Source organism: Scyliorhinus canicula, chromosome 16 (genome assembly GCF_902713615.1).
Source record: "Scyliorhinus canicula chromosome 16, sScyCan1.1, whole genome shotgun sequence".
Classification (NCBI taxonomy): domain Eukaryota; kingdom Metazoa; phylum Chordata; class Chondrichthyes; order Carcharhiniformes; family Scyliorhinidae; genus Scyliorhinus; species Scyliorhinus canicula.
In genome coordinates this window covers 88,476,292-88,490,200 of record NC_052161.1, presented here as the reverse complement: position 1 = coordinate 88,490,200, position 13,909 = coordinate 88,476,292, and the positions used below count along the sequence as shown (strand labels likewise).

General features: G+C 48.8%; 1 protein-coding gene across 1 annotated transcript in view; it reads left to right on the top strand.

Moving 5' to 3' along the window:
• Window positions 1-13,909, top strand: part of LOC119951020 — an 81,448-nt gene that overhangs the window by 54,695 nt on the left and 12,844 nt on the right. The window contains exons 35-44 of the mRNA XM_038774053.1: window positions 773-952; window positions 1,113-1,271; window positions 1,426-1,581; window positions 1,675-1,824; window positions 3,034-3,186; window positions 3,631-3,783; window positions 6,014-6,169; window positions 7,583-7,735; window positions 9,168-9,332; window positions 10,490-10,645. Of these exons, the coding sequence (XP_038629981.1) occupies window positions 773-952; window positions 1,113-1,271; window positions 1,426-1,581; window positions 1,675-1,824; window positions 3,034-3,186; window positions 3,631-3,783; window positions 6,014-6,169; window positions 7,583-7,735; window positions 9,168-9,332; window positions 10,490-10,645 (1,581 nt within the window). The remainder of the gene's footprint in view (window positions 1-772; window positions 953-1,112; window positions 1,272-1,425; window positions 1,582-1,674; window positions 1,825-3,033; window positions 3,187-3,630; window positions 3,784-6,013; window positions 6,170-7,582; window positions 7,736-9,167; window positions 9,333-10,489; window positions 10,646-13,909) is intronic.

The following is a 13,909-nucleotide window of genomic DNA, read 5'->3' as shown; positions in this document are numbered from 1 at the left end:
GGTTTTCTCCGTGTGCTCCGGTTTCCTCCCACAGTCCAAAGATGTGCTGGTTAGGTCGATTGGCCATGATAAATTGCCCTTAGTGTCCAAATTTGCCCTTGGTGTTGGGTGGGGTTACTGGGTTATGGGGATAGGGTGGAGTTGTTGACCTTGGGTAGGGTGCTCTTTCCAAGAGCCGGTGCAGACTCGATGGGCTGAATGGCCTCCTTCTGCACTGTAAATTCTATGATGTCTCTCTTTTTCTAATCTCTTTGTCTCTCGATCTGTCACTCTCTCCCTTTGTCTCTCAGGTTTCGTCTTCCGCTCTCTCTCTCTCTCTTTGTCCAGGTATCCATCTGTTTTCCTCTCCCTTTGACTGTCTATACATGTCTATCTCACTCTCTCTCTCACCCATTGTCTCTCAAGCTCCAACTCTCACTCTCTCTTTGTCTATCTATCCATCTCTTTTCCTGTCTCCCTGTCTATCTCTTTGTCTCTCTCCAACTCTCTCTTTTCATCTCCCTCTCCGTCCCTCTCTCTGGTTCACTCTCCGCTTCTTCTCCGTCTTTCACTCCAGCTCTCTCTTTCTCTCTCAAGCAGTCTCTCTTCTGTCCATCTCTCACTCTCTGTCCCTCTCTTTCTTTCTCTCTGTCCCTCTCACTCTCTCTGTCTCTCTGTTCCCGTCTCTGTCTAACTCTTTATCTCTCTCGCTTTGTCCCTCTATCCGTCGCTCTCTCTATGTCTGTCCCCATCTCAGCTGTCTCCAGCCTTAACCAATCTCGTGGTTTCATAGATTGGACTGCCAAGAAGTGTCCTGATACATCCAGTCTGGATCGTGTGTGCAGAATGAACCACAGTCAGTCCTGTCAGGATGAGGAGGATTGTGGCAAGTGGATGCAGTGTTGTGAGACTTCCTGTGGCAGAAGATGTGTCCACTCCTTCATGGGACAGCAGCACAGTCCGAAATTCTCAGGTAAGAGCACATGGTCAACCTGACCCAGCAAAGTATCAACTGTGTCTCAACAAAGATGAATGAAAAGACAGTGCCAGCTGACTGGAGCTGATAATGTAGCATGCTGATGTTGAGATCCTCGCTCCCATCCAATTCTCACCTCTGTCTCTCCTTTCTCCAGATCTGACAGCAGGGCACTGTCCTGCCCCACACCGCCTGTCCACAATGTGTGAGCTGAGGTACGGGGAGCTGTGTGAAGATGACGACGATTGTTATGCCTGGCAGACCTGCTGTAACACCACCTGTGGCAGACGGTGTGTCCATGTGTTCCATGGCAAGGGTAAGTAATCAATCGAGTCACTCGCTCCCCTCCTAGATGCTACTCATTAGCGATGGAGGTTACAAGGGGACTGGAAGAACCAGTGGGGTGAGTGGGAAGCGACGTCCAGATTAGACACATCAAATTGAGCCGTGTATCACTGTTCACTCTACAGGTGGTGACCGGAGATGCCCAGAATCTTCTCGACTGACTCACATCTGCACAATGAGCTTCAACACCCAGTGTCACAATGACAGCGCCTGTGATGGTTGGCAGACTTGCTGCAATTCCAGCTGTGGAAACAGATGTGTCCCCAAGTTCCTGACCAGATGTAAGAAATCGCTCAGCTTTCCTCTGTATTTAACCACACGCTGTCGCTGTCCTGTCACTCTTTGATGGAGTGTTTGATCTTTGTGTCTTCCAGCTACCCAATGTCCTGCTTCCAGCCGTTTGGACAACTTCTGTGAACTGAAGCTCGGAGATGTGTGTGAGAGTGACGCTGACTGCTTGGCCTGGTCCTCGTGCTGTGATGCCGAGTGTGGAAAGAGATGTGTTCCTCGCTTCTTCATGTCCCGTGAGTGGTTCAGAGGGTTTGTGGTGCTTGGAGTCTATTCATGGAGCTCTGAGTTCATCACCAGCTGGGAAGGGAGTGTGCGAGTGGGAGTGAGCGTGTATTGGTTTGTACATGTGTCGGAGCGTGCGTGTGTCGGAGCGTGCGTGTCTCGGGGCGTGCGTGCGTCGGAGCGTGCGTGCGTCGGGGCGTGCATGTGTCAGAGCGTGTGTGTTTGTGTTTGTGTCTGTGTGCATGCATGTGCATGTGAGAGACTGAATGTGAGAGATGAGGCTAACTCAGCATAGAGCGGTGTTAGATTACTGGACCAGAATTCAACTTTAGTTATGACACTGGATGTGAACCACCAAAAATATTTGAATTTGTAAAACTGTGTGGAAAGGATGTGCCCTCTCAGCAAGTACCTTTTATGTGAAAACAAACTAATTTAAACACAGAATTAACATCAAAGGAATAGCTTTACAATTAACATGATACTTCTTAAATAAAAGAAAATCTTTAACTTACTATCTGAACCTGCCACGAACTTGAATTGAGCAACCCAATCCAAATCAAATACCACTACCAAATAAAGTTAATGAAACAGGTTACTTGCTCATCTGTGCAGACTTTTAAAGAGAGAGAGAAAGACCCTTTTCAGGAACAACCAAATAATCCTTCTGTCTTGTCAGACTCAAATCCCATGGCAAACCGCTGTTCTACTTAAAATATTCTAGTAGATTTCAAACTACAGTCAGATCTGGCTCCTCCAATTAATGACGTTCTCTGTAACCCATTAAGATGCCCCAGTACCAGACTAGTTGGACTAAATACTGACCCTCACATTATCTATCTCACAGGGAACCAGCCAAAATTTAAACATCATTCTATTAAACTTTTATCTGTGACCAACAAAGTGGTTTGAATAAATGATTCCCTCACCTTATGACTCCTTAACTACAGCTTTAGGAGACACACAGCCTGTATTTTGAACCAGGGTTCTTAATAATATTACTGCAAAAGATTGCAAATACAATGTATATAAACATTTCTACATTAATCAGACTGGCGATGGAACCTGTTGCCGAGCTGTTTCACCCCTGACTCCAATTAAAGATGTGCGACTTCATTCGTCATTAATGTGTTCCTGAAGGAAACCACTTTGCTTGGATTCTCCTGAGGGATCTCTCCATAATTGGTTTTCCTGACTGATCTCCGATTTCTGTATTCCAGGGGATGATACCTGTCCAGCGCCCCACCGTCTCACCCCAATGTGTGATCTGAAACTTGGAGACCAGTGCAGCGGAGATGATGATTGTGATGCTTGGCAGACCTGTTGTGACACCAAATGTGGAAAACTCTGTATTACCAGCTTCATGGATGACGGTAAGCATGGAAACAGCAGAGCATGGGGATAAGGAAGAAAGTGAACAAAGAAGAGAGGGCAAGAGAGAGACAATGAGATAGTTTGAAGCAGAATAAGAGAAAAAATGAAGCAGAATATGGCAGAAATTTACACTCAGCAAACAAGAGAGAGTTATAGCGACAGAAAGAGGGAGAGCGAGACACACTGACAAAAAGGAAAGAGAAACAGACAATGTGAGGGAGAGACAGAAGAATGCTTTGATCAAAACAAAATGTGACGTACTGATGAAGAGAGTGTGAAACAGTGCAGCACTCCTTCGATATGGTCCTCTGACTGTGTGATACAGTCTCTGTATTGATCGTCAGACAGTGCAGCATTCCCTCAGTACTCTCTTTCTTACTGTAAACCCTGTTTTGCTGTGTGTAACTCCCTCCACCTTTAACTCACAACTTTTTCTCATGCAGATGAAGGAGATGAATGTCCCGACTCGTACCGAGCGAGGAGGATCTGTGCCAGCAACTCGAGTGAATCTTGTAACGATGATGAAGACTGCAGTTCCTGGAAGCAGTGCTGTGATATCGGCTGTGGGAAGAAGTGTGTCTACTCTCGCTGGCACAGTAAGGACAATCCACAAAAAACTCACTGCACAACACAATTTAACTTTGACTCACAAACAATAACAGAAGAGAGCTGCAGGATCTGTCCAAAGGAACAGGCCCCAGGATATATACCCCTGTGTACGACACAATACTAAGCTCCAGGACTCTGTGTACAATTGGTCACAGACCATGGGCGGGATTCTGCGGGAATCGGCAGGGCGGGCATCTCCGGCGCGAAGGAGGGGCATGAACCACTCCGGCGTCGGGCCGCCCCGAAGGTACAGAATCCTCTGCAACTTCAAGGCGAGGCCAGCACAGGAGTGGTTTGCGCCGTGCCGGCCGGCACGCAACAGGTTTGGCAACACGGCAACCGGCGACGAAGGGCCTCCGCCTGCCGGAGCGAGTTGGCGCATGCGTGGGAACGCCAGCGTATGCTGGCGTCATCCCAGCGCATGCGCAGGCTGGGTTCATCTCCACGTCGGCCATCGCTGAGATCCACAGCAGCCTGACGCGGAGGAATAGAGTGTCCCCGCGGCACAGGCCCGTCCGTGGATCGGTGAGCCCCGATTGTGGGCCTGGTCACCGTGGAGTCACCTTTCGGGGCCAGATCCCCCGAGGAGCCCGGAGGCCGTCCACGCGGCCAGGCTCCGCCGGTAAGTACCTCTTGTAATTTACGCCGGCGGGACCGGCCTAAAATGGGCAGCCATGTGGCCCAAATGCACGGCACCGGAGAATTCGGCAGCCGGCGGGGGCAGGATTCATGCCGTCCCCCAGCGATTCCCCGACCCGGCGGGGGTGCGGAGATTCCACCCCTTGTGTCTAATTGCTCACAAATTCCAGGGTCCTGTGACTGATTGGTCACATGACCAGCGACTATGTGTCTGATTGGTCACATACCCCAGGGCCCTGGTGACCTGATAGAGGTCCACAAGATTATGAGGGGCATGGATAGAGTGCATGGGCAGGCACTCTTTCCCTGGGAAGAAGTCAGTCACCAGGGTGCATCCGTTTAAAGTCCATGGGGCAAAGTTTAGAGGAGATGTGCGAGGCAGTTTTTTTCCGCAGAGAGTGGCGAATACCTGGAACGCGTTGCCAGGGGAGGTTGTGGAAGCAGATACATTAATGTCGTTCAAATGGCATCTTGGCAAACACATGGATAGAGTGGGTATAGAGGGATAGAGCACAAGGAAGTACTAAGGGTTTTGGTATCATGGCCGGTACAGGTTTGGAGGGCCGAAGGGCCTATTCCTGTGCTGTATTGTTTTTTGTTCTTTGTCTGCGGCCTTGTGTTTGATTGGTGACATGATCCAGGGATATGTGTGTGATTGGTCACATTGTCTGTTGCCCTGTGCCTCATTGCTCACCTGATGAATTGTCCTACGTGTCCTGTATCTGGTCACATGCTGCAGCCCCGTTAACTGATTGGTCACGTGTTGTATTTGGCCAGAATTGTCCACCACCTCTCTCCACTTCACCCAAGGACACGTTCAGTGGATATTGAGAATGGTTCACCCATAATCCTCTACTCGCTGTCCTGCATTTTGTCCAACATTTACCAACACAACTTATGTTGCCTGGGTCCTGAATTCTGGAATTCCCTCCTTTTATAAAAAATATTTTTTTCATAAATTTTGGGTGCCCAATTATTTTTTTCCAATTAGGGGGCAATTTAGCATGGCCAATCCTCCTAACCTGGACATCTTTGGGTTGTGGGGGTGATACCCATGCAGACACGGGGAGAATGTGCAAACTCCACATGGACAGTGACCCTGGGCCGGGATTTGAACCTGAGTTCTCAGTGCCATAGGTAGCAGTGCTAACCACTGTGACATGTGCCGTCCCTGGAATTCCCTCCTTAACTGCCTCTGCAGCTCTTTCCTCCTTTAAGAATATAAACTGAGTTCTTTAACTAATCTTTTGGTCACCTCGCCCTAATATCTCCTCAATTATCAACACAAAGAAAAGCTGGATTGAACCTGAGCGGACAGCACACCAAGAGGCCATTCTGACCTTCAAGTCTGTTCCAGGTCTTTGAAAGAATTGTCCAATTTGTCTCTCTCCTGCTCTTCAGTATCTCAAAGGCCTTGACGTCCTTCCGAAAGTGGGCAACGGGCATTTGAACACAACCTTCCAGCTCACGCTGAAGCAGTGATTTATAAAATGTTTGAGGAGGAATCTTTAGCTTTTGTACTTTGTACCTGTGTTTATAAAGGGCCAGTTAATGATCTCTTTCTGTCTTCCGATAAAGAAGAGAACGATCAGTGTCCATCCAGCAGCTCACTGAGCAAAGTTTGCAGCTTGAAGCTCGGAGATGAATGTGAGGAAGATGCGGACTGTGACCATTGGCAGATGTGCTGCGATGCTGGCTGTGGAAAGAGATGTGTCTTCAAGTTCTTCAAAGGAGGTGAGGAATTCCAGAGAGTGGATAATGAGGAGTCAGTACAGTGTGGGGGAACTGAGAATTCATGACAGTGTGGGGAAAGTGAGGAGCCATTACAGTGTGGGGGAGTGAGGAGTCATTGCAGTTTGGGGAAAGTGAGGACTCATTACAGTACGGGGGAATAAGGTGTCATTACAGTGTGGGGGAGGTGAGAATTCATTTACAGTGTGGGTGAGTGAGGATTTATCACAGTCTGGGGGGTGTGAGGCGTCATTACAGTTTGGGAGAACTGAGGATTGATTAGAGTGTGTGGGGGAGTGAGGATTCATCACTTGCCAGTTGTTATACTCGATGGCCCATCCAATGAAGGCATGCATTCCGTAAGCTTTCTTGACTACCTTGTCCACTTGTGTTGCCACTTTCAAAGATCTGTGGTACTGTACACCCAGATCTTTCTATACTCCCACAAAAATGCATTTCCCCACATTTGTCCGGATTAAACTCCATTTGCCACATCTCTGCCCAAGTGACCAAGCTATCTGGGTGTGACCATGTGACCAGTCAGACACAGTGAGTTCAGTGTGGGGGGATAGTGAGGATTCATGATTGGGGGAGTAAGGAATAATTTCAGCGTGGGGGAGATTGAGGAATCGTTACTGTGTGGTGGGAGTGAGGAGTCGCTCCAGTGTGGGTGAGTGAGGCGTCATTACAGTGTGGGGGAGATTGAGAATTTATTACAGTGTGGGGGGAATGAGAATTCATCAGTGTGTGGGGGAAGTCAGGAGTCATTATAGTATGGAGGGACTGAGAATTCATTACAGTGTGGGGGGACTGAGAATTCATTACAGTGTTGGGCGACTGAGAATTCATTACAGTGTTCGGCGACTGAGAATTCATTACAGTGTGGTGGGTGTAAAAATTTATTATAGGGTGGGGGGAGTGAAATTCATTAGTGTGTGGGGAAGTCAGGAGTCATTACAGTGTGGGGGAGTGATGAGTCATTGCAGTGTGGTGGGTGTGAGAATTCATTATGAAAATGAAAATCGCTTATTGTCACGAGTAGGCTTCAATGAAGTTACTGTGAAAAGCCCCTAGTCGCCACATTCCGGCGCCTGTCCGTGGAGGCTGGTACGTGGGGGGAGTGAAATTCATTAGTGTGCGGGGAAGTCAGGAGTCATTATATTGTGGGGGGAGTGACGGGTGTGGGGGGAGTGAGGAGTCATTGCAGTGCGGTGGAACTGAGAATTCATTACAGTGTGGGGGGGAAATCTGTTGTCATTACACTGTAGAAGGAACTTTACTCTGTATCTTTCCCTTTGCTGGAGCTTTCCTGGGAATATTTGAATGTTACAATTGAGATTCACTCTATAGACCTGCAGAAAAGGTACCTGAGATTTGATACATATTTAAGCCAATCTGCTTGTTGTTTCCTAACAGAGAATGGCAGCTGCCCGGCTCCCAGCCGCCTGCGACCCATGTGTGATGTAAATTACGGAAAAGATTGTGAGGATAATGATGACTGTGATTTGTGGTTAACGTGCTGCGATGCTGGCTGTGGGAAAAGATGTGTGCATCGCGCTTTCGGAGACGGTAAGAGGGACAAACTGTCCCGGCAACCTCATATTGAATAGTTCCAGTTCATACATAGGGGGAGATGGTGACATAACGGTAACGTCGCTGTACTCGTAATCCAGAGACACAGAAGAATGCTCAGGGAAAATGTGTTTTAATCCCTCCATGGCAACTGGTGGAATTTGAATTGAATTCATAAATCCAGAATCTCAAACTATGATATAACTATCATTGATTACATAAAAACACATCCGATTCACTAACGCCCCTCAGAGAGGGAAATCTGCCATCCTTATCTGGTCTGGCCTCCATGTGATCCATAACAATGTGGTTGAGTATTGAGGAGAATTGCTCACCACTGTGGTGATTGTATGTCTGTGTAGATGCAATACAACTGAGCAAGCACTAGAGGGAGCACAGGAGAGATATAAATACACACAAACAGGAAGTCAGGATACACTTCACAGGAACGGGAGCTGGAAGCAAGACAGATTAGCAGCACAGATGTAACTTTAAATTAAGCACTGAAGAGAGAACGAACTCACAATAAAACATATACTTCAACTTTAAGACTACGAGCTTTCTTAAGACACAAGGAACAACACAACCACCACCTTCTCAGGGCAATTAGGGATCGGCAATTAATGCCAACAACCCATTCAAGAATAAAGATTTCTTCAATTCCCAGATGGAGCTGCTCAGTTCATTTTGTATCCTGGAGCTTTCTCATTCGATCAGATCATGGCTGATCTCATTGTGGCCTCAGCTTCACCTTGCTGTCGACCCCGCCCATACCCTTTGACTCCCTTGCTGATCAAAACTCTATTTATCTCGACCTTGAATACATTCAATGACCCAGCCGGTGCTGCTTTCTGGAGAAGTCAATTCTACAACCTCACACCCCACACAGAGAATGAAATTATCCTGATCGCCAGTCGTCAAGTCATAGTCTTTCCCCATGAGGGGGAAACATCATCCCAGCATCCACCCTGACAGGCCCCCATCAGGATCTTGTATTTTTCAATAAGATCATCTCTCATTTTTCTGAATCCAATGGAGACAGACCCAAACTGCTCAACATTTCTTCATAAACTAATCCTCCCTCCATCCCAGGAATCAGTCAAGCCAGCCCTCTCTGAATGGCTCTGAATATAATTTAAGTAATTCCTTAAGTACGGATTCCAAAATCATGCACAGTACTCCAGATGTGGTCACTTTGCAACCTGTACAACTGGAGCAAAACTTCACTTATTTTAAATTGATTCCTCTGGAAATAAAAGACAATGTTCCATTTGTCTGGCATTTCCTCAAATTTAGAATCATCATCCTTGTTTCCAAATCCCTCCTTGGACTGTCGCCCTCTCTCCCTGTCCCTGGAATCTCTAACATTCTTGGTATTTTAGTTGTTGATTTGCAAAACTTGCCTCTCGTTGCATTCTCATTTTTAAAGCAGGGAAGAGTAACAGGGAATGTCCAGAACTTTCCACGACGCAACACATCTGTGACAAGGGGGAGGCGGAGAAGTGTGAGCGAGACGAGGATTGCACAGGCTGGAAGAAGTGCTGTCAAGTCGGAGATTGTGGGAAACGATGTGTCTACACCTTCCACAAGAAGGGTGAGAACAATACTGGGAGGATCTGGAAAAGAGTAGAGTTTTGAAAGGGGAGAGGGTGACTTAGAGGGGACAGGGTGAGTGAGAGAAGATGGAGTTGAGCAGGACAGTGATAGTGTGAGTGCGGAGAGTGGACAGGGCACATGGAAAAGGGGAGATGGAATTTGGGAGAGGGTTGATGACGTGTGAGAGAGGGCACATGATAGAGGGGAGAGGGCAGGTGAGAAAGGGGGGAGTGTGCCTGAACAAGCAGAGAACTTGTGAGAGAGGACGCATGAGAGAGGACAGTTGCATGAGAGAGTATATATAAGGGGAAAAATGGTTGATATAGAGTGAAGGGAGTATTGTGACAGGGGTGAGAGGGTTGGTAATCTTTGCAATTCTCGATCCAGAGAGCCATATTACAATCCCAGACCATACCTCAACAGCGATACTGTAAAAAAAACAATAGTTTATTTTATTTGGTAAGAATGTGAGGAAAGGATACATTGTTGCAGGAGTGATTGTACAAAGAAATAGGGGTTTGGTATTTTAAAACAAAACTATATTACTAGCAAAGTATTGAAATCTTTATCATCACACGCAAAAGTAGCTCACAATTACCCCCAAAACAACACTGCTCAACACAGAGAAATACAATAGCCTTACTTGCAATCTTTATTCCCACATAAACAACAAGAAAATAAACCATCCCAGCTCTCAATCCACCGTAAATAACATTTGGCCTGAAGGATATTTTCTTTACAGTTATTCTTCAAGAAAGAGATTGCTTGTCTTTCAAATCAATATTCTTTTAAAAACATGACTGCAGCAGTCTAACAGTCGAACATACTGTAATGTCGGCTTTTATCCCTGACTTCACCAATACTTAGAATACAATATAACTGAAATTTATACATTCATCACAGCCAGAATTGCTCAGTTGTTGAGTATACTCATGACTGAGATGGATTGATGTTTGGACTCTGAATGGAATCAAGTGAAATATAGAGGAGGCAGGATTATTGGAGTTAAGCTTTTCATTCAGTTAAGAATCTTATTGAATGGCGGGGCAGATAGGAGGGGCCGAATGGCCTCTTCCTCCTATTCCTTATGTTGCGACCATTGTCTCTCTCCAGAATCAGTTCAATTTGACACCCAAAATGTTCTTGTGTCTACAGAGGAGGTCTTTGAATGCCCAGCAGAATCGCGACTCACTCCCATTTGTCAGATGAAACTGGGAAATCGATGTTCCAGCGATGATGATTGTGATATTTGGCAGAGCTGTTGTGAGGCTGGATGTGGGAACAGATGTGTGATGAAGCTCAAGTTTCAAGGTAAGGAATATGGACTGTCCAAGCCTCACCTGCCTGGTTCTCTCACCTCCAGACTCGAGATTTACACTGTATGTAACCCTATGCTGTCCTGTGTTGGGGGTCTTTGATGATGTTAAGACACCCTGGGATAGTGCACGGTGAATTAGAGCACTAGGCCCAATACTGCACTCACAGGCCTTCTGGAGAGAGAGAGCAATCACACAGGCATTCTGGAGAGATCGACATATATATAGAGAGAGGGATATAACTCACAACAGCATTTCTAGAGAGAGAGAGGCAGATGGCTGTTAGACTCAAAAAAGTAAACCAGGATCAAGCATTGAATACTGTTCATCGGCTTTTTACACTCTTCGCCTGTACCTCCCTGTGGTAAACCACTGTATTGTATTGTACTGTATTGTTACATGTCTCGGCTTGTCCCTGCTGGCTCCACCTGTGGCTCCTCCCATCGGGCTCATGTATAAAGGTGGCTGGTCTCCGCCTCTGATCCAGTTCGGATCCGAGGCCAGGAGGCTTTCTGTTTCGTGCATTAACGCCTCAGTTACGTTCACCACTCGTCATGTGTTCATTGATGGCATATCAATTTAATACACTAAACATCTAAGATGAATTCATCACTCAAGCCTGATCGCATGGAGCTAGACCCACAGACAGTCAACACCGCTGCAACATTCGAGAACTGGCTAAGCTGCTTCGAAGCGTACCTCAGATCCTTCACCGAAGACTTCACCGACCTCCAAAAGAAGCAGATCCTCCACGCAAGGGTGAGCCCGCAAGTCTTTCTTCTCATCAGGGACGCCCCCTCGTATACGGAGGCGATAACGCTGCTGAAGGCACACGATGTTAAGTCTGTGAACGAGGTGTGTGCTGGGCACCTTCTTGCCATGAGACGACAACGCCCTGGGGAGTCACTAGCAAAATTCCTGCGTGCCTTGCGGGTACTCTGCCGGAACTGTGATGCCAGGCGGTATCGGCTACCCAACACGCGGAGCTGTTGGTCAGGGACGTTTATGTCGCAGGCATGAAATCAAACAACATCCGCCAGCGATTGCTAGAAGGGAGTACGCTCGGCGTCCCAGAGACAGTGCAACTCTCAAACCCACTGGAGGGGGGCTACCAGAACATGGAGGCCTACACCTCCGACTTCGCGGCCCCCTCATGGACCTCATGGGCGCCGCCATCATCCGACCCGCGTGTGGTGCAAACCTGTGCCGCGCTGCAGCCCGCCAACGCCAGACGTCCGAAGTACTACTTTTGCGGCCAGGGTAATCATCCCGGACAACGCTGCCCTGCACGGAACGCAACTTGCAACAGGTGTGGGAGGAAGGGCCACTTTGCGAAAGCCTGTGAGGCCCGATATCTCTCCTTAGAGCTTCTAGGCCCAGCAACGCTGCCTGCTGCCTGTCGGGGCTGCCCCCATCTGCCACGTCACCCGCCATGTGTGACCCATGGGCGCCGCCATCTTCGCAGCCATCTTCGATTTCAGCCGCCACATGCGACACATGGGGGCTGCCATCTTTAACGCCATTTTGTACTTCACCCGCCACTCGCGACCCATGGGGGCCGCCATTTTGGGACCACTCCGCAGCCTCACAAGGGGCCTGCTCAGCCGATTGTCCGCTGGCCACCGCTACCTCTGACCGGGCTACCCATCACCTTCTGATGCTCGCCTCCATCACGCTCAACCAGCCATGGCCCCATCACCTCACAAAATCGAGGATGACGGTCTGGATCAATGGGCATGAGACGGCCTGCCTTTTCGATTCCGGGAGCACAGACAGCTTCATACACCCAGATACGGTAAGGCGCTGCTCCCTCCCAATCTTACCTGCGACCCAGAAAATCTCCCTGGCTTCCAGATCATGTGCAGTAGAAATCCGGGGGCACTATGTTGCGACCCTTACTGTACAAGGCGTAGAGTACACTAACTTCAAACTCTACGTCCTTCCCCATCTCTGCGCTGCCCTATTACTGGAGTTCGACTTCCAGTGCCGCCTCCAAAGCATTACGTTAAAGTTTGGCGGACCCCTGCCCTCCCCTCACCGTCTGTAGCCTCGCGAGCCTTAAGGTCGCCCCACCCTCGCTCTTTGCTAACCTCACCCCGGACTGTAAGCCTGTCGCTACTAGGAGCAGGCGATACAGTGCCAGGGATAGGACCTTTATCAGGTCGAATGTCCGGCGGCTCCTACGAGACGGGGTCATTGAGGAGAGTAACAGCCCCTGGAGAGCCCAAGTGCTGGTCGTCAAGACTGGGGAGAAGCACCGGTTGGTCATCGACTACAATCAGACCATAACCCGGTACACACAGCTCGATGCGTACCCCCTCCCCCGCATATCTGACATGGTCAATCAAATTGCGCAGTATCGAGTGTTCTCCACAGTTGACTTGAAGTCCGCATACCACCAGCTCCCTATACGCCCGGAGGACCGCCAATACACTGCCTTCGCGACAGATGGCCGCCTCTACCACTTCCTCAGGGTTCCCTTCGGCGTCACCAATGGGGTCTCGGTCTTCCAACGAGAAATGCACCGGATGGTTGACCAGTACGGACTGCGGGCCACATTCCCGTCCATAGATAATGTCACCATCTGCGGCATGACCAGCAGGACCATGACGAAAACCTCCGGCATTTCCTCCACACCGCTCAACTCCTGAACCTCACTTACAATAAGGAAAAATGTGTTTTCCGTACAACCCGCCGAGCCATCCTTGGCTACGTTGTGGAAAACGGAGTCCGACGGCCCGACACCGACTGGATCTGCCCCCTCCTGGAACTCCCCCTCCCCCACTGCCCCAAGGCCCTGAAGATGTGACTAGAGTTCTTCTCCGACTATGCCCAGTGGTTCCCCAATTATGTAGACAAGGCCCGCGCACTTATTAAATCCACCGTTTTTCCCTAATGGCTGAGGCCCGCATGGCCTTCAACCGCAGAAAGGCAGATATTGCCAAAGCCGTGATGCACACTGTGGACGAGTCCATTCCGTTCCAGGTGGAGAGCGATGCGTCGGACTTTGCGCTGACCGCTACCGTCAACCAGGCGGGCAGGCCCGTGGCTTTCTTCTCCCGTACCCTCCATGCCTCCGAAATTCGACACTCCTCCATCGAAAAGGAAGCCCAAGCCATTGTAGAAGCTGTGCGACATTGGAGGCATTACCTGGCCGGCAGTCGATTCACTCTCCTCGCTGACCAACGGTCGGTTGCCTTCATGTTCAATAACACACAGCGGGGCAAGATCAACAACGACAAGATTCTGAGGTGGAGGA